The following is a 24,720-nucleotide window of genomic DNA, read 5'->3' as shown; positions in this document are numbered from 1 at the left end:
AAATATATTTTCAACGTGTGTGAAAGAAAAATAACATTTGCGTGTAACTTGCAACAATGACATATTAATTAATATTTAATATTTTTATTTAGCACACACATACATCACTTCTTTTTCACTATACTTTTATTTAATATTATATCGCCGTTTTCGGCGAGAATATTGCGAGAAAATGTCGGAGAGATGGACAAGACGATGAGGCGCTGCTCAATGCTCGGTCAATTAAGCGAAACAAAGGGGCGCGATGAAAGGGGGGACTTGTCGAGGGGGCACGAAATCCGCCGCAACTTGCCGTATGGTTTAATGAAGCACGCTACGGTTCGGTAGCGCGAGACAATCGGCGACGACCGCGAGATCGGATTCGTCGGTAAACGAAGCGCTGCCCGGACGGATCGAGTTCGCGCGATCGAAGTAAAGTGCTTTGACAGACAAATGGGAAGGACTCACCGTGAAATCGATCTCGTTATTGAAGCCGGCCCTCGGTAGCACCGCCGGCGAGACGGACGAAGGACCGGGACGGACCACAATTATCCTTGCGCTCACCGGCAGGGAGTTGAGTCTGACTAGTTCGTGCCTTCTCCACTGGTCGGTCTCCTTCGGTTTGTACTCCCTTATTCTGCGACAGAAATAGGAATAGGATCGCGTTTATCGAACGGGTCCTTACGAGTAAATTCTCTAGCCCCGATCATGCAGGGTGTTAATAAGTCGTGCGATTGTTGCCATTTTAAATTTACGTGATTTAAGAAATACCTCAGATTGAGCGAGTAAAGTTTATTAAATTCAATCAAGAGCAACGCGATTTTTTAATCCTCTTTTTATTTCGGAGATAAATACTATAGTAACAAAACGTAATTATATATAGTAAATATATTAATATCATAAAATAAGAAATATATAAGAAATAATCGTATTAATTAATTTACATTTTTCCTATTTCATTTTATAATTTATTTTTAATAGCATTTTACACGGTTTATAATCCACGATAAAAAATTTATAAATTTATAAATTATAATAATTACAATAATTATAATTTATAAATTAAAAATTATTTATAAAAATTTATAAATTTATACATCATATACATCATATATTTTTTAATTTTTTAGATATTTTTTAGATTCTTAATTCTTTAAATATTCTTTCTGTCATATGGAAAATTACAAATAGAATTTATTCAAATTTCTGTCGAGCTTTATTCGCGAATATTTCATAAATTAAAATGGATTTAGCCATCAAAGATTTATATTCGCCAATTCCATCGCGATAATATTACTCCTCAGCAATAAGAAAACAAAAGGAAAATAAAAACAAACAAACAATATTAAGCATTGATAACGTGGTGCAAATAAAGTTTGCTGGCGGTGCGCCAGGCGGAAACTTAGTTTTTACAAAACGCGCCGTGTCCCGAGAGGATTCTTACATACCTGCTATCATCCTGTCGTCGTCTTTCGGCCTCCAGCCTTTGCTTCTCGCGTTCCGCCGCCGCCCTCCTGGCCCCTTCGTCCCGTACCAAATTGCTCGGAATCGGTTGACTATCCTGCCGTCTTCTGTGCTCTTCCAAAAGACGAGGATCTTGATGGTAGGTCGTCTTCGTGGCTTCCGGCTGTCTGGTTCTTCCAACTTCGCTCCTGGATCGTTCTTTCAGCGTCTCCTGTCTCCTTCTCTCGACCTGCGACTTCGTCGCTTCCAATCGCTTCCTATCCTCTTCGTATCTTCTGGATAGCGCCTTTCTCGCCTCTTCCTCTCGTCTAACCGCCTCTTCTCGCATCCGTTCCTCTCGCAGTCGTCTCTCCTCTTCCTCTCGCTGTAGCCTGGCAAGTTCCTTCTGTCGCTCTTCCGCCTCGTGTCTCTGCCGTCTCTCTTCCTTCAACCTTCTCTCTCTCTCCTGCTGCCTCTGCCTGACTTCCTCCGGCGAATCTCGCCAATCGATATTATACGTAGGCGCGGACGGACCGTGATGTCTTCTCGCTCCGGAATCGGGATACCTGACGGGATCGCGACGCCTAGCCTCCTCGATCAGTCTCCGTTCCTCGAGCCAGTTACGTTCCGTTATGCTCGATTGATTGCTTCTCGAAGGCACGTTCACCGGCTGGTTTCTCCTGATGTAGTCCTGCAGCTTCCGCTCTTCCTCCTGCCTCCTACTTTGCTCCTCGGCGACGCGATATTCTTCGTCGTCCCTGCTCGCGTTTTTTCGCGGATCTCTGCTCTCTTCGGGTCGATAGCGCCGTCTGTTCTCCTCCGACCTGCGATCGGCATGAGTGACGTTGACAGGTTGATTTCGCGCGATATATTCCCGCAGCTTCTGTTCCCGTTGTTTCTCCTCTTGTTCTCGCGCGCGTCTTTCTTCATCTCGATCACGCTGTCTGATATCGTTCGGGTGACTGATTCGGTGTCCCGTGTGCATCAAGTTCGATGGTGGCTGCTGTCGCCTCGTCTCTTCCTGCTGTCTCCTCTTTTCCGACCATTCTCGGCGACGATCCTCCAGTTGTCTTCTATCATCTTCGGAAAGATTCGCGCGGTCTTCTTGACGTCGCCTTTCCTCTTCTTTCTTTCTTTCCGCTTCTTGCTGCGATCTGTACTGTTCCTCCTGTTCCTCTCGCCTCCTGGCTTCTTCTTTTAATTGTCTTTGTCGCTCTTCTTCCCTCCTCCTTGTCTCTTCATCGTGAAGCTTTTGCCTTCTCTCTTCGTTGCTCATAGGTGTTTTAGATTCCGATCTCCTCGCGCTTTCCTCCTTCCATTTATTATCATATCGTCTCCTCATTTCTTCTTCTTCTTGCATTCGTCGTCTTTGTTCCTCTTCTTCCCTCCTCCGCTCTTCCTCTCTTCGTCTGGTCATCTCCTGTGTTCGATCTATTTCCTGTCTCTGTCTCTCCTCCATCTGTCGTCGTTGCGTCTCCTCGTCGTCTATGCGAGGTGTCGACGTATGATACATCCTGCTACGATTTTTATTGTATTGCATCTTTCGCATCTCGTCCCTTCTTCTTGCCTCTTCCTCCCATCTATTAGGTGCCTTTCGACCACCCTGTTGCATTTGCCGAAGTCGCTCCTCTTCTTCCTCCCTTCGTCTCTGTTCGAGTAGATTCTCGTACTCCCGTCTGATACTATCGACGTCGGGATTTCCACGATGCTGGTCACGTCGCCCGGATACATCTTGATGGTATCGCATCTCGTGCTGCCTGCGACGCTCATTCACGGTCTGTAATTCGTCGCTGGATACGACACCTTCGTTCTCGCCAAAGCCCCAATTGGCCGACCGCCTCGCGCGTTTTCGCTCGTCATTCCTGTCCGCAAATCCCTCGATATTTACCTCGGTGAGCCGCAGTAACCGTCGATTCCTGATAACGCCGTCGTCATCATCGTTCACCGAAACGAGCTCTCGTTTTGCTTTAGTTCTTTTTTTGATTTCAACATCAATGGATTTTCGCGACTTTTCTCGATCGATCTCGTGTCCGCGAGAATTTTGTGGAATTGATCGGCCCAAGTCTCCCCGACTCGGTAACTTTTCCGACATAGACTCGTCCAGATGATCGGAATTAAGATGGCTAGCGTCCATGTCGCCCCTGTTTGGCTTCTTCTTCCTCGTAGAGGTCTCTAATTTCTTTAACTTGAACAGCTCGTCCATCTCTTCGTAGTTCTCTTCATCGTATGACGGATCGTAGTCGAGATCGAGCGATATTGGCATTACATCTAGCAGCACGGACGGCGGTACCACCCCTTCCTCCTTGTCGGGCGTATCTATCGATCTTTTCGCCTTGTGGGATGATGGCGACGCTTCCAGACCCTCGCATCCAACCTGTAGCTCTGGCACGCCGCCGACGCCAAAGGCGTCTCTGTTGACCGAAGGTGTCTCGGTTCGTTGCTCCTCGAAAAAGTTCGATTGCCTGTGATGAATCTTCGGGTCCATTGTCGTCGACTTAATTTCCGGTGTCTTTGTCTTTAAATTCAAGTGGCTCTTCTTCGGAGCTTTACTCTTGTTTCTCGACGGTAAAACTATGGGGGATGTGGTTGCGGTAAGCAGAGCCTTCTCTTTGGACAGGTCCAGCTTGTATATTTCCATCGATCCCGGGCCTTGATCCTGAAACGTGTCGTCGGCCACAAAGGGGTCGTCCAAGAGATCTGAACGAGGTACCATCGCTTCGCGCGAAAGCGTCTCCGGCATCTCGTAACCGTAATCGACTTTGTCGGCCGCGAATTCCGTGGTAGCGATATTTGGCAACCGCCTCTGCCAGCTTGAAAGGGAGTAGACAATGTCCTTCAGAGGCTTCTCGAGCGAAAAATCTTGCTCGCCAAACTTGGCATTGTGATGTAGAGCTTTTAACTCTAAAAAATATAATTGTGAGAATTTTGAATGAAATATTTTTCGAAAAGGAAAAATTGCTTATTTTAGAATAGATAAAATTTTTATTTTTAATTTATGAATTTGATATTGTTCTTTTCGTGGCATATCTACGATAAAATATTTCACACACACATACATAAAGAGATTTTCCATATAATGCATATAATTCAATAATGTTCATACATTATTATGATTATTATCATTTAATTATATTATTTATAAATTATTATGTTTTTTTGGTTATCGATATAAAATTATTATATTGAAACTTTGACTGAATATAAAATTGAATTTTCCGAAATCGAATCTTTTTGATCTACAGTAACTACGTATATATTTTCAACATTAGGAATGTAATATTTTATAATGCAAAACTTTTCCAGATACGTGCAAGGCGAATAATTGTATAGAAAAAGTTACGTAATTTTTATATCTGATTTAAGAAGTTTAAAAATGACACCGATGTGTATCGAGCAAATTTTTTCTACTTGAAATTATGTAGATACTATTGAGCAAAATTTATGACACAAATTAGGATATATACTCGGAAAGACTTTAACTATTTTCACGAATACAGATTTTAATAAAGGTTTAATTTTGATTTAATATACGGACGCGCGAGAGATTCTTTAAAAGATATTTAATAACGATTTTATGCTCGGTTAGAACTAATGTAGTTGCATACTATAGCGACGTAAGTAATGCTCGACGTCAATTTATTACTCTGAAATTCTTGCATGCCGTTATAATGTAAAACTGTGTATGTGTGTGTGTATTACTCGAAAGATATGGATTTTCCATTATTCTCCTAAATAATCGTTATGCTCCTAATTAATCGTTACATTCTCTCTTCCATACTCTAACGCGTATAGAAAATTTACTAATTATTACTTATTTTTAAATATATTATATATGTTTATTTTATATTAATCAGATATTTTTTATTTGCTCTTCTTCCTAAATATTTTTATATCTCGAAAATTATATTTTTCTAGAATTACCACTATATTAACAATGCAATGCGTCAATAAAAATCTATTTTCGACACATATTTTTGACCTATAAAATATAAAAGCAGAAAAAAATGCATTCAAAATCTTATTTTCTATACATCTATAACGTGATGAGATAAAAATGAAATAATAAAATTATTTGGGATTAAATGTATATTGAAAATTCGAGCTTTTAACAATTATAGGCGGTATATGCATTCGATATTGGAATTGCACGAAGATGACGACTAAAGAGAGCTTAATTAATCAGGAAAGCCGGGGCAAAGGGGGAATCGGGACGAACGGATTTCCACCGGGTTAGGTCGAGCTTTGCTATACGTATATTTCGTCTCCATTAAACGGCAGCACGACAGAATTAAATCGCTGACGTAACTGAAGCTAGAACTTGAACTAGAGCACTATATATATATCTGCCTAGCAGGTAGATGAAAGTGCCAAGTACAACACCAAATATAAGTAATAAAATATTTAAAGCATATTTCTCTATTCGGCGTTGTTTATGTGCCAGAAAATTTATTGAAAGATTTATATCTAATAATTAAAATATTAATAGAATAAAAATATTGTAGAGAAATATTATATTTTCAGGAAAAATATTTATAAATATAGAATAAAGAAGCTTAATCAAATATTAATGAAGTAAAGTTACTATAAAAAGATGAAAACTTTTGCTTCGATATTTCCTTAAAAGCGAGGCAAGAAATCTAAGCAAATTGAATATTTTAATAAAATAAATATTTAAAAATAACGTTATTATATACACTTTTTCCGCGATATTTTATCGTACAGAAGGAAAAAAAGAATTAAATAAGATTTATACTAAGCTTTTCTTGAAATATCCTCAAAATAGCAATTTTGTATTCGACATAGCCCCTTGAATTAATCGCGGGACGCGATATAGTGCCTTATTCCGTTGAATTGGACGTAATACTATCAAGTCTGACATACCCTCCGCGGAAATCGACCTTCGCGAGCCGATCCAAAGGTCGAGCGGTTGATCCTCGGCTAGTTTGTGAGCCCTCCAGTCTCTGGTCTGGTCTCGTTGAAGCTCAGTGTAGTGATGCGGGGACGCGGGGGAGTATTGATCGTTGGAGAGGTGGAGGGTGACTGTTCCTCCTACCAGACCCGCCACCGTGAACCAAACCGTGGCCAGAGCCACTGTCACCCGTGGCTGCATCCTCCTGCAATCAAACGAAAGGTTTCCTCGTTATTCAACCTCAGTCGAGCACTCTGACTTACTTGGCTTGCATTGATAGAATCCCTAATCTCTTAATCCGAATTGAAATTATGCTCGAATTTTCGATTACTTCCAACATTTATCAATTCTAAAGAATTTGAATTGATTTAATTTATATGGAAAATTATCATCCTTCAAAAATGGGCAAGGAACAATTAATTAATTTTTTATTTAGAGGTCTTTATCGAAGAGAGGGTAGAATCGCACAAAACTCTGTTCAGATCCAACTAATATATTATGCTAATTGAAAATTTTAATTATGTAAAGTTACCTATCATTTACAATGGATTTTTTATTTAATGTTAAAAGTTTTAATATAAGAGAGAAAAATATATCTTTAGTCGTTGAGTAATCTTTAGTCATTTATTTCTATGGTTTCAAAAAATTAATTTAATATTGTAATTTTTAGGAAGAAAAAAATAACTAGAAAAATTAAACTAAAATAAAATCTCAAATATTATATTATTGGTATTAGTAGCCGCGCTTTATGAACTTTATATCCATTCCGTAACAGAAAAATGAGTACGAGATAACCATGATAACACGTCACTTCGCATTAAATGAAGGAATTAAAAAACACTGAACCAAGAACTGGAAAAACACACAGAAAGAAAAATAGAGAAAGAGAGAAAAAAAAGGAAAAAAATATATTATACAATATCAATATTTTCAATTTTAAAATAATTATTAAAATATTAAAGTTTTTTAATCGAATAATTCTTTCTCTATAAATCTTGTTTATAAATAGTACATATTTTAATACTTTAAAGCTTTAATTTTAATTATTTAATTGAAAATTGCAATAAGTTTATAATGATCAAAAAGCAGAACTTGAGTTCTATTATAGGTACAATAATATTAAAAGATATTTAGAGAAAGTTTTTTTATAGAATAAAAATATAGGAATAAAATTCTAATTCGATAGAATTTTATGGTTCTAAATAGAAGCTAAATAATATTGAAAGAGATTGATCTGACTCTCTACTATATTAAAATAAATGTTAGATTGAAAATTGAGGTAAAAGGAATATAAGCAAAATTCTGATTCGGAAAATCCAGAATGTATTTCTGTGAGTCTCGTGTTTTTTATATAGGAGAGAAAGAGGTTCTTTGATGTAACATCATAATGTAGTAAAAGAAAAACTATTGAGTGCCAAACCTCTCTCTATATCACTGAAAGAAAAAAAGATACCAATATTTTAACATAACAAATTAATATTCTAGACTCTTATTTTAATATATATATATATATATATATATGTAAATTATTTCTTAAAAGATAGATTTTTTCGTAAAATATAAATTAAAAAGTAAATTATATATGGAGCAAACAAGGACTCTATATATTATTAAAAGTTAGGCAAAGGATGCATCAAGTATGCGCAAATCAAGCACTCTCAGAATCTATTCCTTTTTATTCACTGTATCAACCATCTCTCGTGCGAATCTTATTCTCCGAGAGAGAGAAAAAGCAAGTTAGTCCAGCTCTCTTTGACTCTTTGAAAATCTCAAACAACTACCTATCGTCACTCTGTCCGCGAACTCTAGCATCCTTCAAAGGATCGATCCACCGCTTTGAAAGATGAAAGCAGGTATATCGAAACAGCCTATATCGAGAAAGCCTACCGTGCAACTCTCGAACGACACTCGAAGTAACCCTCTCTTCTCTCTTCGATTTCCGGATCCTGCTCCTCCTGCACACGAATCTGCCGGCACTTTGCGACACTTGGAGCGTGCTTCTCTCTCTAGCTCTCACTCAGCAAAACGAGAGAATGAACGAGAGGAATGGGTATAGATAGAGAGAAGTCGATATCAACGACGGATCGAGTGATCTTGACACACTGCCCGCGTCAGGTCGAAGTAGCTAAACTTAATATCGTGACGAAGGAGAAGGCGAGGAGAGAAGGCCGCTCATGTAGAATCAACTCTCGTGTCTGCGCGATGCGCCAATTGACTTCCGCCAACTGACGTCACATTTCTCTCTCTCTCTTTCTTTTTGTTCGTCGGCCCAGTTGACCGAAAGACCAGCGGTAATTTTGCCAATCGTGACCAAACGTCAGTGGTGGGTTTCTCCATTGTTTGCGTGTCAGATAGTAACGTCGAAGAGCCGTGGAATTCTGGCACGTGTCTGGGGAAAACTTGTATCTATCGTATTTTATTATTTTTGCGGTGATACGACGGTTTAAATGTGAAAGATATCATGTGCGGAAAGTACAAACATAAAGTAAGTTCCATTAGAACGCGGGGATTTATCTAAACTTCCGACTTTCTACTGATAACGATATGAATCACTGTGAATGTAATGCAGATTTTAAGTCATATCTAAATGAACACTTAAGAGGAAGGATTTTGGAAACTTGAATTTTTATCGTGTTTTATTACTTATTTCCATTCATAAAAGAATGTTGGTGAAATTTAAGAGAAAAAAATATTATCTGTTATTATAAGATATAAAATATCTTGATGAGAGTTAAAGAAATTATTTTTTAGATAAAAAATTTTAAGATATATATAACTGTCATATTTTAAATGAGAGTTTCGTTCCTGTGAGATATTGAAAGAGTTTTATCTTTATTTAGGTGATGGTAAAATCGATATATTTTTTAGAAAGTACCTTGTCTACAAGTATAGCGAGCGATTATATTGAATGGTTTAGATTTTGTCATTACAGTCAGCTAGTTAGTGCAAGTTATTTTTAGCTACTCATTTGGTCTATCATCTAAAGGAAGCGCGGTTGATCGGACACTTTATAGACTCAATGCACTCACATCATCATCATGAAGTCAATTAGAATAATCAGATATTTTTTTCTTTCTTCGAAGATCAACGATCTCGCGCCATAGTTCATTAGACTAGCATATATTTTCTCCAATCATGCAGAGAGATATTTTAAATCGTTCATGTATCGCAAAATTTTATGGGATTTTTTCTAATTATATATCGTATCTTGGCAATATAGCGATTAAGCTAACTTAAGTGAGAGGAATGCGATTTCAAGCAAGAACGCGTGGTACATTCTCGACGCAAACGGGAATATATATGTATATCTGAAAAGAAAAGGAAGGGAGACCTATGAATAAGGATTTATTCGCAGCCGCAAGCGAATACTTGCGATTTAACGGCAGAATGAATTATTCGCGACGATATAGCGGGATATATAATTGTGATATATTATCGTGCGATATATCACAATTTTTTTTTCGATAGCCATGTAATAGGAATAATAATCCGCTGACAGACAGTGTCGGCAAATGTATAATTAGAATGTAATTGATATTCATAGACATTATCGTGTATAAGCTGTAAAGAAGTCGAGAATTATATCTTGTATATATATATATATCAATATCAAAGCGTCTCCTAATTGTTAGATATTACAACATAATAGTCGATTGTGCAACTACACAGAAGTGATTAATTAGTAATAGACCGTGCCTTTAATTAAATAGTCGCAAACTCACGTTTAACGAGCCAAACTCGACGTTGTAAACTACAATTACGTTTAGCACGAAACGGAATGCATGACGTAGCCTTATCGAAGTACTTCATTCGTTTACATACATATTCATGCCTGCCGATACCGATCCATTTGTTTCATTGCAGAATTCAAATGTCTCTCTCGTTTTCAAATAATTTTTTTTTTTAATTGTAAAACAGTGAAAAAATTATATATGATATTTTTACATTATATATTTTATCAAAAAATATTTTATTTAATATTTTTATTTAATCATATTATTAAATAAATGAAAAGAACAAAATATCAGAGTAACTCTATATTTTTAGAACTGTTTCCAAGTTATATCAATTATGTCGTTAACTATCTCATTTCAGTAAAAATTAAATAATCCAGATTTTAATATAGAGATAATACATTTAAAATTGTGATATAGATCTGTTGATTACATTTGGCGCTATAAATACGCGAATTTTTGTGATAAATAATTTATTTCTCCGAGAAAATGGGTTTACCATGTTCTTGCTCACTCAGATCCCCAATTATAGAAAATGCTCGCGGCATCGCGCAAACTTAATTGCATGAATTGTTCTAGACAAGCCGGATTTAAGTTCTGCCAATAGTCGGCAAACACGCAAGTTTCATTTCTTCTTTCTCGTATCTGATCTATCTATCTTGCCCTCTCTCTCTCCTATTTATCTCGCATGCTTGAGGCAACAGCAGCAACTAGGATAAACTTTCCTTTCACATCTAATTCTGTGAGAAAATCGCTATAGTTCTTTCCCCTCCTCTCCTGCAAACGCGGTCAATGTCAAAAGATAGGCCCGAAAACGAGAAACATATGTGCAGAAGTTACAATTTTCTGGCTGGATGTGTATTACGTTATCTCCCACAGATATATTTATATCATTGATTTATTTTATTTCTATATCTAATGCGTATAGAGAAATGTAATATATGAATTATGTAAACATTTTCCGTATTTTTCTGCTTTTCATAGCTTTCGGTTTCATTTCATCTTTTTGGATGGAAATAAAATACATTTTCTCATATTCTTTTTATTTCACTATAATTACATATTTAGAATTGAAATACATGAAATATCTGTTCTAAAAAGAAAACGAGAGAGAAAGAGAAAAGGGAATCAAACGAATCATCCTTTATCTTTTCTTTCCTTTATTTTCTCTTAATAAAAAGTAGGGAATTATTTTTGAGTTACAAGCGATTAAAAAGAAATAAAATTTTTCAATGATAAATGAAGACTTTTTTACTGGTTCAATTGTTTATAACTTAAAAATTCCTCTCTCAAAACATCAACTCCAAACTATTCTATGAGAAAAATCTATAAAAATGTATCCATATAAGTGATTGTGCTAAAAAGATCTCTCTGTACAGAATTTTCATTCAAAAATGCTTAAAAGTGGACTCGGGCGAATACATAGATTTAGGATATTTTGTGCAACTTGTGTTGTATACGAAGCACACAAGTATCAGAAAGCTCCTGTCGCGAATATCTCGATTTTCGATGCTGATTTCACTGTATCGCGCGTGGTTTATACGAGTCTGGATATACTGTCGGAAAAATGGTCGTCCGGGGATTCGCGCTCGCGACGAGACAGCTGCATCGCGGTTTATTATGCGGCACACGAAATCGGATTAGGATCGCAAATGCGTGTAGCTTGATCGCCGATAATAACGCGTTTGCGACGCGATAGGTGCAGAGCTCTAGAACGGTCACTAGAAACGTTGCGACCACTATACAGTGTGTATATATATATATATTTACCTGTGTGTATATATATAGACGTTTTATGTACGGATATAGACACTCTCGAGAGTAGTCCGCGCTATCGATCGCGTCCGTTTCGGCCTGACTTTTTGCAGATAACGTATTGAAATATTGGAGCTTTACGCAAGTCTCCGATGTTGTGCGAGCGCGATGTGTGTTCACGCGAGGTAAACGAGATTTTTTTCTGTTTATTAAACGCTTATGTATACTCCTCCCTCGTGTATATGCACTCTTATCGATGATAAATTGTCTTAAACCGCGAACGATTAACCATCGAAACTTTAATGGCATTACGTTATGTACGTTTATTCCACGAGCAGCGAGAAGCCTGCATAATGCATATTGAAAGTAGGCATTAGCATTGCATTATGGAATGTATATGGAAAAGAGTAAAGGAGAATGACTCCGGTGAATCACAAAATATTCTATATAAACGTAAACTTGGAATACATTTTTTCTCGGAGTAAAATTTTTATAAAGAGCAAAGTTATAAAAATATACTCTCCTCTCTCCCTCTATTACTTGTATAAAATTCCCTTTATGTAGAAAAATATTTATGAAACATTATCGAGAGCTTACGAGGTTTTCTATCCGCGAAAAGCGGCAGCGGAGAGACAGAGAGAGAGAGATCTCTCAATCGATAGATTTTTACTCGCCCTCGACTCAAGGAAAGCACATTAGCAACGCATTAGCACGTTAAAGTGTACCGCGAATTATACGGCAGCATTGTTGGGGTTTCAGAAGGTTAATTGCGACTTAATAGGCGGTCCGTTTTCCGCCTCTTATTCTGCCGCCGCGAATTCCTTAACGCAATAGTGCGAGATGCCGCGCGGATGATTTATTTCTGCAAGCGACTCACGTACTCGTGCATAAATAATGCTGATGTGCCCGCACCGTAAAACGGTGCATCGTAGGAGGCTTTACCGTTTTGCGGCGAGTATAGCGTGCCGACATTTTGAATCGTAAACCTCCACGCGTTGTCCTTACAATTGAGATATAAAGTTGATAAATACACTGCATGAAAGATGAAAGGAAAACAAGCATTACACGTCTTGGAAAATATGGCGATGTTTTAGAGAGAGAGATAGAAAGAGCAACGTTATCAAGATTTCGAAATTTGTGGCCGAGGGCCGAGTTTTGTCCAATTTCCATCTATGTAGCGTATGTATTTTCATGAAAATGTACAACTAGTGCGGGTCGTTTCGAAAGATGTATATTTGCGGCAGCGAATATTCCGCGAGAGCAATTTGCATTTTTCCCTCCCTTAGGAAAATTTAATCCAAGGTTTATTGTGGATCGCTAAAAGCTCTTTCTCTCTCTCTCCCTCTTTCGCATTCTTGAGCGTTTAAGTGTTCCGACAATACTCTTTCTTTCCTAGATTCGTATATCTTTTAAATAGTTAATTCCAGCGATTTTTCAGATCTCTATATAGCCTCTTTCTTTTCGAATAAAAAATTTTTATCACTGCAATTTTGCGCTAATTATTTTGTGTTGCTTGTAACGATCGGAGGACAATTTTTGTCGTGTAAATTTGTTAGGGAACGAGACGATCATTCGCGAAACAGCCACTAACTGTGCGCCCTCTTAACGTGCAGCTTTAATTGTTATTATATTGCAACACAAATTAGACGACGTTGCCAACTCGCAAGTAACTCGATTGAAATAACGGATATACTTTCGTAATTACTAGGTCCCCGTCATTTCAGCGCTAATCCATTTCCTCCACATCTAGTAACCCGGAAACGCCGGTAGCAAATTACTTCCTGAACTAAGGGCTTCCCCTTCGTACTTGATTTACAAGTCGCTCTACGACCTTACGTCGATTTTATATGCTAAAATACTATTTAAGATATTTTTAGGAGAAAATATAAAATATACATACATATACATATGTATATATCGTGATTAGATTCCACGTTTAATTAGAATTGTTTGACATTTAACTGAACTTTCTTGACGAAAAAAAATTAACGCGATTAAATTTTTAACGACTCTTACCAAACAATTGAACTCGTGCAAATTGCATTTTGTATCGCCGATCGATTAGCGTTAATTGAGGGAAAGCTACAATCGAGCAAAAAGTGTCACCTAATTAACGCGAGCGCCCGCATCACCGTTGATCAGCGGGTTCGCACCGCTAAATGCGATTATTTATTAATCCCGAGTGATTTATATCGGCTGTGCTCTTTAGCGGGAGAACACCAAGCACAGAGTAATGATCTCATTCATTTCATAATACAAAATTATGAAAACTGTCAGGCAAATAAAGAATCGCGTCGGTTCCATTTTCTTCGAAACATTCCCCAGACTGCGTTCTGTCAAATCAACCTTAATCCGACTCTTGTCTTATCATCTAAAAGCAGATAAAAAAAGAGACCGACGTACCCGCGAGTTATTCCAATATATTATAATTAATATATAACGGTATTTTAAATATTAGAATAAAAATTATATAGTATTAAACACTAAAGAATCGTACAAGTGTATGAGATATAAAAAAATACAAATATTACAAAAGATCAAGATTGCGAAAATTAATAGAAATTACTTGTCTGGTAAAAATAGGGCAGAAGCATGTAAGGTTTCTTAGTACACGCGATATCTGTAAAAGGCCATTCAATTTCGCTTAGAAATCGATAATTAAAAAACGAATTATGCGGAGGTCTTCTGTGTAAGAATCTTGCCTCGCCGCTTCTTTTGATTTCCGTCAAAGATTTTAATATCCGCCGTTGCTTTCTTTTTTTGCCAAAATCTAAAAGAAAGAAGACATCTTCTGAAGATTGTCCCCGCGATGTATACGATAATGTGCGACAACCGGCTAAAATCACGATAGCTGCACTTGCCACTTGAATGTTGAGGGATAAAACCGGCACAAAACATGATTCTCTGTCGGAGACTTCACTATTCTTACTCTCAAATAGCCATTTCGTCCCTGCGAGAAAGAGACGACACTTTAATTCTAGATAAACTATCAGCAAATTGCATGGAAAATAGAAGAGATGCGCTCAAAAGAGAGAGAGAGAGGGAGGAAGAGTTTTATTGTACCTCAGGGTATACGAGAGATGGAGATGAGAATAATCTGGATACGTCTGATGTGAGATTCTATTCTTATCCCGCAGGAAGTTATATTAAACGTCAATGGGTACTTCTGTTATTAGAGAGATATTATTCTTTAAAATATTATATATATATATATACTGCGACAGATTTACACCTTGCGTGATTCCTTCGGGCTGCGAATCGATTCATAACATTGCTCGTTATTTCTTGTAGCCTTTTCTAACAATAATTACTTTTCTTTCGTGCAATGATTACTTCTTCGTCCCACTATCTTTCTCTCTCTTTCATTTTTTCTCTTTATTCCTTGAATATTAATTAAAATATTTCCTCTGATATTTTAGAGGGTAGATAATAAAATCGTATTTTCATATACAATCCGGATTTGCAATTAAATAATAAATAATGTATTAAATGGATACTCTTTCTTATAATTAATTTTCGATAATTAAATACTCGACACATATTTTTTGATAAATATTTTCACGAAAATAATCGCATGCAACACGTTTCAAATCGATTTGAAAATAACGAGAGATACAAAAAATAAAAATATCTAACTAGACTCAGGTTAATAGGGACTGAAAGGCAATTCCCAAATTAAATCTGTATTTTACGATACCATTCGAGCAACACGGCCGTAAGGCAAATGTGGGGCAGAGGTCACGCGTCGTTGATGCGAGCAGAAATTTACAGCACGATTACAAATTAACACGACATTAGTATCGGAAACTGGCAGGCAGGCAGTCACCTCCGAACCAAGTCTATATAGGCGAGTGTCGAGCGACGTTATCGCGTTAGCCGCGAGCGAGCGAGCAAAATAATTAGAACGGCCTTATATATATATATATAAGCGGTACTACGAAGAGCCTATTTCGAACTAACCGGATAACCCCCGCGGGCATTAATCGTCGCCGTCGCCGGATGTCAGGCTCCGAAATCATTACGGGAAAGATCAGCAGTGACTTGCGACTTCTTCGAAACGCGACGGCCTTAATATCGGCCTCCTCCTCCTCGCGTCTCTTCTTCTCATTTCGAGATCGAGATATAAATCGCCGATATTGTACGTACGTCTTGCAATAAGCGTCTCGTTCCTCATGTTTAACTCTAAATTTGACTATGTATGTGATAACCATGTACATCCTCCTTTTTTATTGTGTGAAAAGATTTATATTTTCTGACTATAGTGTCGTCAGGTTTTTAAAATCCATGTAAAGTGCAAAGATATGAACATTTTCTAAATATTTTTATATACATATTTTTTTATAATTTTATATTTCTTAATTTAATTTGTACATTTATGATAGAAACTGATTTTTTATTAATGATATATTTTTTAAATATATAGAATGCATTGTGAAGTAAAGAAAGATTTTGATACATCAGAGATTTTAAACTCTGCAAAAATACTTAAAAAAGTAGTTCCAATATTTAAAATTTTCATTTCTTTATATTTATGCATATTTAATTAAATGGATATTTTTCAAATTGTTAATTTTATAAGAGAGAGAGAGAGAGAGAGAGAGAGAGATCATTATTTATATTTTGCATTACTCCGAATTAATCTCTTCTAAGTTATATAAAAAATATTTGTACAAATTTTATATATGCAAAACGTGGCGAATCATGCGAAAGAGATGGACGAAATTGCACGATAACGCTAAGTGCATAGCAATTATATTTTTGCGCAACGTAATCTTTATCATGCTCTTAAAACTCCTCATTGAGCAGAAACTATCGTTTGTTTGCCGAACACTCCATTTTTACGTTTCCCATGACGAAGCAAGGTGCGCCTCTATCAATGGCTAATTGCATTAATCTCTAATTACTTTAATGCGCGATAAGGTTGGATGCTCTTCGCCATCGTAAACCTCGAATTAGAACAGCGCAATTAAGTGCTTCGATTAATCGTATATATGCATCGTACATATATAACTAAATAAATAAAACATTCGAGTTATCAAAGCCAAGCAGAAATATTATCATTCTGTTAAAGACATTACTCTGCGTATCAAATACATATATATCAAAGTGGTAAAATAAATACTTATTCACACATTTATCTGGCATAATTGAAGGTGCTGAAAATGATAACAAAATAAATTGTTTATAAATTTATTGGAATTGTAAATAGTAATTGTTAGGCTTATAATATCAAATCAAATAAAATATAAAATTAATAAATTGAAAAAAAACAGGGAAAAAATAGAGAAAAATAAAATATACATATACAGAATGAAATTTACTTTCGCGCAATAACTGTCGAATATAAATTTTATTTATTAAATGAATCTGCCAATAGAGCATCCTGCTGTGAATATATTGATTTAAACCAGTCAGAGGAATGCAAATTTACGCACAATTACGTCGATGTTTTCATGTCGCGAAAGCGAACGAACGATCGTTGTTTATATATGCGTATACAGCTGATCCAACTTCGATAAATAATTTTGTTATGTAACAACCGCGAAACTTGCCATTTTACTCGATTCTCGTCGCGAGCAAGAATGTGTGATTACAGTTCTGTTTAATTACTACTCTTTTCATCGATATTTCCGATATTTTGGAAGATTGCCTTTGTAACTGGTATCGATAATAGTGGAAACGCAGCATTGCTTTGCATTAATTGATCAAATATTCCAGCCAAATTTTTCAAGGTATTACAATATCAATTATCAATTTAAAAATGCATAAAAAAATTTGAATTCTTAAATTTGAATTTTTAAATTAATTTTATAAATTAATGCTCCTTTTTATTGATTAATTTTTCGTCGATATCATGTAGTAGAACGACGACCATAAATATATTAAAACGCGTTTCGAAATGTCAATGTATTTGTGCTTGTGTCAGTTCTTTCGTCATTTTACTCCATTCAAATTTATCTTAAAGAACTTTTCATTTTTTTCCTCGAGATATGCTACCATCTCGCGAGAAACTTAACGGTGCTTTTGCAAAGCAATGTATAAGACAGCATTGAAATCGGATTCACGAATCAGCTTGCTGGCTCGCCGGAAGAATTCATTCGCCCGTATAACGCATAATGCGGCTACATTCCCATCGGGATTACGCGGATTCCACCGTTTCGGAACGCTCTACCAACACCCGTCACGATTCTCCCGATGATTTCAAATTCTACCAGAGAAAGGCGAGAACTTAAAACCACAACAGAAATATATGCACGATGAGATGCAACTGTCGTACAAATAGCTGCCATTTCTAAGTCTCTTACGATGTAGAAATTTTCATTTTTACAATGTAGTCGACAAACGCTGTTGAAAAACCGAAAAATTAAATCTCAAAAAATACTAAGATATTGCAAGTATATTTAAATGCATTTGATAATCGAAAAATGTATTTATCAATTTGTTAGAAGCGATTAAACCACAAAAGAAACTTGACTCAAAGAAATATTCCCATATAGTTTTTAGGAAAATGTTTTTTTTTTTATATATTTTCTATAAAAATTATTTAACAATTCTAAAAATATATAAATATGCTTGCTTTTTCCCTTAGTGTATTCTAAAGTTAAAAACACAAAGATATATCTGATAAAATCATTGATTCATTTTTGCTGCGTCTAGGATTTTCCCAATCGTTGATTATTAATTATTCGCGAACAATCAGAAGAAATTGCACGATCAACATTGTCGCGCAATGTCAGAGGAAGTTCACGGCCGTGTCAAATGTTAATGCCGCCGTAATCGAAATCGTTTAAATGCTTGTCATCACACGCGCTCCCGCCAATTTTATCGCGTTAATGATTATGATATATGGACATTAGCTTATTAAAGATAATTCAGTGTTTAAATCACTAGAATATATTGCCACCGGCTAAATTATCTTTGGTTTGTCGGAATTAATGGCCGCACATTGTTGTCTCGGATCCCTCCATTCGAATCATGTATGGAAATGATGAAGAACTCGTATTTTACATGCAGTCTAACGAGAATATTACGTAAGAATATTAATATATATTTTACTCGAAGAAGTCGTCTGTATATCTTCAGTCGTCAATTTGTATTTAGAGAATATAATTTTTAATCTTACAGAAGGAGGGGGGGGTTTATAAGTCGCGACAGTAATTTACCAAATATAATCTCAAACAAGCAATATTTACTTTCTCTCTATACTTCGGGCGCGTGCATTAATAACGGAGCTACAATCCGGTTAAATGTGTTAATTAAGAACTTAGATAAGCTTGTGAGGGATGCCGCGCGAAACTTCAAATTACTTCGTTACCCGTCTACCGAGTTTTAAACGAAAAACATCTTAATCCGCGGTCACCGTGTAAAACGAGCTTCCACCAGAAAATAACATTTTGCTTGCGCATCTCCGACTTTCTTTCTTCGTCTTTTGATGAAGAAACTATCCTTTTTGTGCGTATTATTTTCATCTAGTATATTTCGACTGATCGTTATTCCGAGACTCGCTCGAATTTAATGAGAAACTCGAATACTCCTCCATGCGCAGGACTCGCTTCGATCTCCGAAATGCAACACGAGGTCGAAACAATGTCCAAAGTGCAGTAAAACCTGATGCATTGGAATTCTCCCAGGGGAGGTAACCGAAATTGTACACCGGCGGGCGACGTCGCCTAAAATCCACCGTTTCCACTAATCTGCATCGCGACAGCAAACACGGAATATTATCAAAGTAGCAGGTCATACCGTGTATGAGCGATCGCGCTAACAATATCGCGAGCGATCCGCGACAGTTACCGTAATAGCGTACCGGGTCACGTGCGCTTAACATTTAACGCCGCTCTGCACGCAAATCGTGCGCGTTTTTTACGGTAACGAGACTTTCTTTAATAACGCTTAGGATAGAGAAAAAAGTCGTCCTATCGTTTATTTTTACGGAAATCGCTAGTTGTCCCGGCTTTGTAATTACATTTAACGGCGTGTATTCATGCAACGTCAACTATTCACTCTGCAAGTGCATGTTAATAGATAAGACAGGTGTTTTAGAAATTTCTTCGATAATAAATTCTTCGACGAAATTAAAATTAATTTTTTTCATAATGAAAAATTCGATATATAATTTCTCTTTAATTTTATCTGACTTTTTTTTACTTGAAAAATATTTTTTTTTTCCAAGTAGAATATACATATATCTCTTTTCAATAATTAAAAGAGGAGATATCTTTTCTTCCGACGAGATTGCGAAGATAAACAAAAATTGATAACGAGCTGGAATTTCCATCGACGCCATTCCTGGGTATTTCCAGCCAACAAGCTATTTTATATGCGTTTTCAGTAAATTATGCAAACTTGATATTCATTTGCGCGCGACAAAGTAGTGGATATATTTGATGCATTGTCCGTTATTTAATCCTTACAATCGCATCACAGTTTGCAAATTATATTTATTATAGTGTTATAAAGGAAGTTATGCAACTGCTGATGAGAATTTTATAGCAACACGGATTTTACATTTAGAGTTTGAGAATAATCGACAGTGAAAGTTTACAATGCAGCCGAGTGATGCAATGTTTCTTTTTGTTTGCATTGTGTTACTCGGGTAATGAAAGGGGATAAAAGATAATATTGTCAATACAACTGGACTTGAGAACGAACGAAAGGGGAAACAGTAACAGAATCGTCGTGCAGTTAAATTCAACTTATATTCTGTGAAATGCAACATTTAATAATAACATTACGCAATGCACATTTTATAACAAGAACAAATTCTTATTGTTTTTTATATACGAGAATTTTTGTCTATGAAAATAATCTCTAAAATTATTTGTTTCTAAATTTATTTTTACAAATATTTTAATTGTTTTCTTTAATCCAGATATACTTTCTTTATCGAAATTTTATATCGCTTAATATTTTATTTATTTCACGTTTGCATTTAAAGATTGTTTAATGTTATTATTTAACTAGTAACACAAAGCAGATGTGCTGATATTTAATAATTTTTTTTTTAATTAGAAATTATAGAGTTTCTGTCTATTTTTATTAATTCTGCAAAATAAAGTCAAATTATGATATATTTATATACTTAGAAATTTGATTTATTCTGCAGATATAACATAGAAGTAGGCAGTTATTTGCTGTCCTTTACATTTTACTATTTAAAAAAACACGGTTTTATTTAAAAAAGTTAAAGTGACGTTGCTTTTTTATCAAACAAATATTTGGTCAAATTTTATTATTTGTTGCCGGTTAGAAACTAAATTTAAATTTAATAAATTTCTGTTTATCACTTTTTTATCAGATTATTGTTTAAAAATCGTGGCGATCATTATGAGGACTCTGTGTTGTGTATAAATATATATGTATATAAGAGCAGTATATTTAATTATAATTTTCGTCATAATTAATTATGCACAAAATGCAACGCAATGGTCGTTAATCTCACTATTGTTTAGCGTTTCTGTTGCATTTGTGATGTAATGCAATTACACGATTGTGAACAACGCAATAGGATAAAGCAATATGTTACAAGCAACATGCTGCACCACAAACATTAGGACTATAACGAAATTTCCTTCCGTATATAATCAGCGCTACGAGATCATCTGGAATTTCCATCAAGGGTATAACGAGTATTTCAAACGTTTATGGGCGCATGTTTATCCGTTTAAAAGTTTGTTTGTTATGTCTTTTTGTCATTAATATTAATAAGGAAAATTTCGGGGAAAGAATCTGCAATGACGCATCTCTCTCTCTCTCTCAAATAGATGGAGATTCTCAAATAGATGGAGCGAAGCTATTATTTAATATAAAAATTTTAACTTGTGTTTTACTTATTTTTTATTTATGACATTTTAATTATTATTTTTCATATTCATTGAAGAATAAAATTGGCTCTCAATTTGTCATCAAAATTAATATCGAAAACATATTCGTGAACATTGTAAGTTCAACGAAACAAAGAGTTATTATAATGATAGATCACAAGAGAGATTCGCGAAATCAAATAAGGTAAAGATTTTTTTAACTTATAAAATGTATACTAATATATTTGATATATTGAATCGTAATAATCTAAAATTAAAAATTAAAAAGATAATTCTACATACACTTAATGCATCAATTTTTATAGGGTTTGCAATCTATAATCCGTATTTCTTATAGCTAAGATTTATATTATGACCTCTGCTCATGGCAATTTTTAGTTTATAACTGTGAATACTTCGCTAATGAAGTCTCCTGTTTGAATAACGTCTACTTCAAACTACTCAAAAGCAGAGTTTACGCGCCCTGCGTTAGAACTCTGTATAATCTTCAATACCGAATATCTCTCTCTAATAAATATGCCAATAAAGTTTTTGCTAAAGCAAAGTCCTCCTATTTTTCTTTAGAAGAAAATTTCGAAGAAAATTATCTTGCAATTTTTGAGTACGTCGCATTAATTACATTCCAAATTAAAAGTTTTAATTAGAAAATAAATATAAAATACAGCTACTAGCTAGATATTGATGATACTTGCAATTGCAGTGAATAATCGAGAAATATATGACGCGTAAATTTTATTATTTTTCGAATAAAAATATTATAATATCCAATGACAAGAAATCATGGTGTTAAATTTATTTTTAATTTACAAACGCGCTTTATTAAAAATTTGCGTAATAATTCTTTTATACAATGAGGTCCGAATTATCGGATATCCCGATGGTAACGCGCGTCCGTAGGGTCGTCGAATATATTGTCCTCGGGGTAGGCGGCTTTGTGTTGTCCTTCCTGTGTCAGATGGACTGATTTATGGCGCCTACGTCGTATCGAACAGCTCACCGTCCGTGTTGCAACGTCCAATTTGTAGGCATGCTGTGGCAATTTTGCGAGTTGCGTCTTTTCTACCGTGAGTCAAACGGCGGAGCACAATTGCCGATATTACTAAATAATATAATAATAAATATAGCGCGAGTAAATGATGATGGCCATTGATTTTATATTCATCATTTTTAAATGAGCAAGTCTCTCTCGATACCTATTTTAAGATTGGGACTGAAAAAAGATAAAAGATAAAAATATTATTTAAAGAAAATGCATTTAAAGTTTTCACTTTTATCTTATAGAATATATATGCAAGATTATATTATGGTTATATAAATTTATAAATTTTAATTTATGGTTAAATAAATTTTAATTATATTAATTTTTTATCTTCTCGTCTTTACATGCATTTTTTTATCATATATATTTATATGTGCATATTACATTTCTCTAAACTATATAGTTATTACAAAGCTTTATCGTTATATTAATTTGCGTTTTAGAAGCAGTCAGCCGGATAGTCGGCAACTCGAATTCGCTTTGTAAAGGAAGAGCGAAATTGCCTTTATTATACCGCGCGAATTATTACGCAAATCGCTTTACTATATAAGGCGGTGTTAGTATCTTTTTATGACGTACAATGATTTACGACGTCGACAAATTATTTCGCGTTGGTATTGTTGATTCGCGAGAACGCGGTCGATTATTTTCATAATTCAAATACGACGTATCGACATAATGTCGTGCGCATTTGTTACTTTTTTTCACGCGGATGCGAGAGAAGAAACGAAGCGGAAACGAAATTGCAGAAAAAAGCGCGTATTTTTAATTCCACCTTGTTTAAATTTCACGTTTGCCGATATATTTCGATTTGGAATATATCGAATGAACAGATTTATTACAAATTCGGAAATAGCTTTATCAGATATTAAATTAGCAGCATCGAAAATCGTGCATTTACAAAAATTATAACATAGATGAGAGGTAACATAAAATAAAATTAAATAATTTATAAAATATTATAAATAAAATAGAGAGAAAATCTAAAATAAAATAAAACACTAATATATCGAAATAATATTAAAAAGACTGAAAAAACTTCTTTTCCATAAATTATTTTTGCTGTAAAAGCTGTTTTTTTTTTCAGATTTTCAATTTTGAGATGCTTAGAATCCCGATACAACAGATGCGATAAATAATTCTGAAAGCCTTACAAATTCCTGTCGATTCGTTGTAGCACGCGACACGAAATCGAAGAAGGAAATAGCTTTGCGAGGCAAGAAAAAGATGAAACGCTCGATATTTTATTTACGTGAGAAAAAGTTATTCTGTGCGTACATTTTTTTCTCGCTTTTACATATATAAAATAAACTTATGAAGGGCGCTTTCGTTCGGAGTTAAAGTGCTCGCCCGTCAATAGCTATGTTCGCTTGTCCATTCATTCGTTCGTATATATTCGGCAATGCAGTTCAACATCATGATGCAAATGTGTGCACTCGCGCACGCGAGAGTCTAGCTCTAGTTAATTAATTGAAAAATTTGCGCCGAATTAACCTCATTAAATACACAGCCAGCTGTGTCAAAAGCGCGAGTAAACAAGCGAGCTTGTTTACATTATGGTAAAATCTGCTCGCGGCGTACAGGAACTATTGCAACTATTATAACTGGTATATCGGACATATGTGTATATATCGGAGTATAAATAATTGCAACACCGCCGCCATTGTGCCGGCAATTTTCGCACTTGGAAAAATTAATGTTCCGCGTCGTTCCGGATGTTTTTTTTTTACCGGTTCACATTATTGAAAAATACCGTGGTCTATGCAAAGTAAACAAAATTGCATTGGACACAAAGAGGCGGTCGAAGCAAGGAAACGAGACAGTCGGGTAATTACTTTTTCATTAGAATCGCAAATAAAGAAGAAAAGATCGACAGATATAATCTCGTTCGAGTGTCTTGATCTGATGGAAAGGCACATTGTCAATGTCGACTAAAGGAAAAATAACGAGAACCGCAAATTGTAATGAGGGTAGTGTCAAGGGGAAGCGTCAGAAAGGTCAGTAGAGAGAAAGAGAGAGAGAATTCATAGAAAAGTT

At 35.4% G+C, this 24,720-nt stretch overlaps 2 protein-coding genes across 6 annotated transcripts in view; one reads left to right on the top strand and one right to left on the bottom strand.

The window, feature by feature from the left end:
- Nucleotides 1-24,720, top strand: part of LOC145943522 (uncharacterized) — a 121,139-nt gene that overhangs the window by 19,665 nt on the left and 76,754 nt on the right. The window lies entirely within an intron of this gene.
- LOC145943512 (uncharacterized) overlaps nt 1-24,720 on the bottom strand; it is a 40,500-nt gene that overhangs the window by 403 nt on the left and 15,377 nt on the right. The window contains exons 1-4 of one of the 2 annotated variants that reach the window (XM_083051079.1): nt 8,219-8,439; nt 6,304-6,536; nt 1,428-4,323; nt 448-616 (exon numbers count right to left, since the gene is read on the bottom strand). In XM_083051079.1, coding sequence (XP_082907205.1) covers nt 448-616; nt 1,428-4,323; nt 6,304-6,532 — 3,294 coding nt within the window. In that variant the 5' untranslated portion in view covers nt 6,533-6,536; nt 8,219-8,439. Of the gene's footprint in view, nt 1-447; nt 617-1,427; nt 4,324-6,303; nt 6,537-8,218; nt 8,440-24,720 lie in introns of those variants that run through there. The other variant, XM_083051078.1, reaches the window with a different exon arrangement.

Source organism: Prenolepis imparis, unplaced genomic scaffold, assembly GCF_030444845.1.
Source record: "Prenolepis imparis isolate NDT839.2.m4 unplaced genomic scaffold, iyPreImpa1.0 SCAF_12, whole genome shotgun sequence".
In the NCBI taxonomy this organism is placed as follows: Eukaryota; Metazoa; Arthropoda; class Insecta; order Hymenoptera; family Formicidae; genus Prenolepis; species Prenolepis imparis.
The sequence above is the reverse complement of the archived record's forward strand: the minus strand, read 5'-3'. Positions and strand labels throughout refer to the sequence as shown.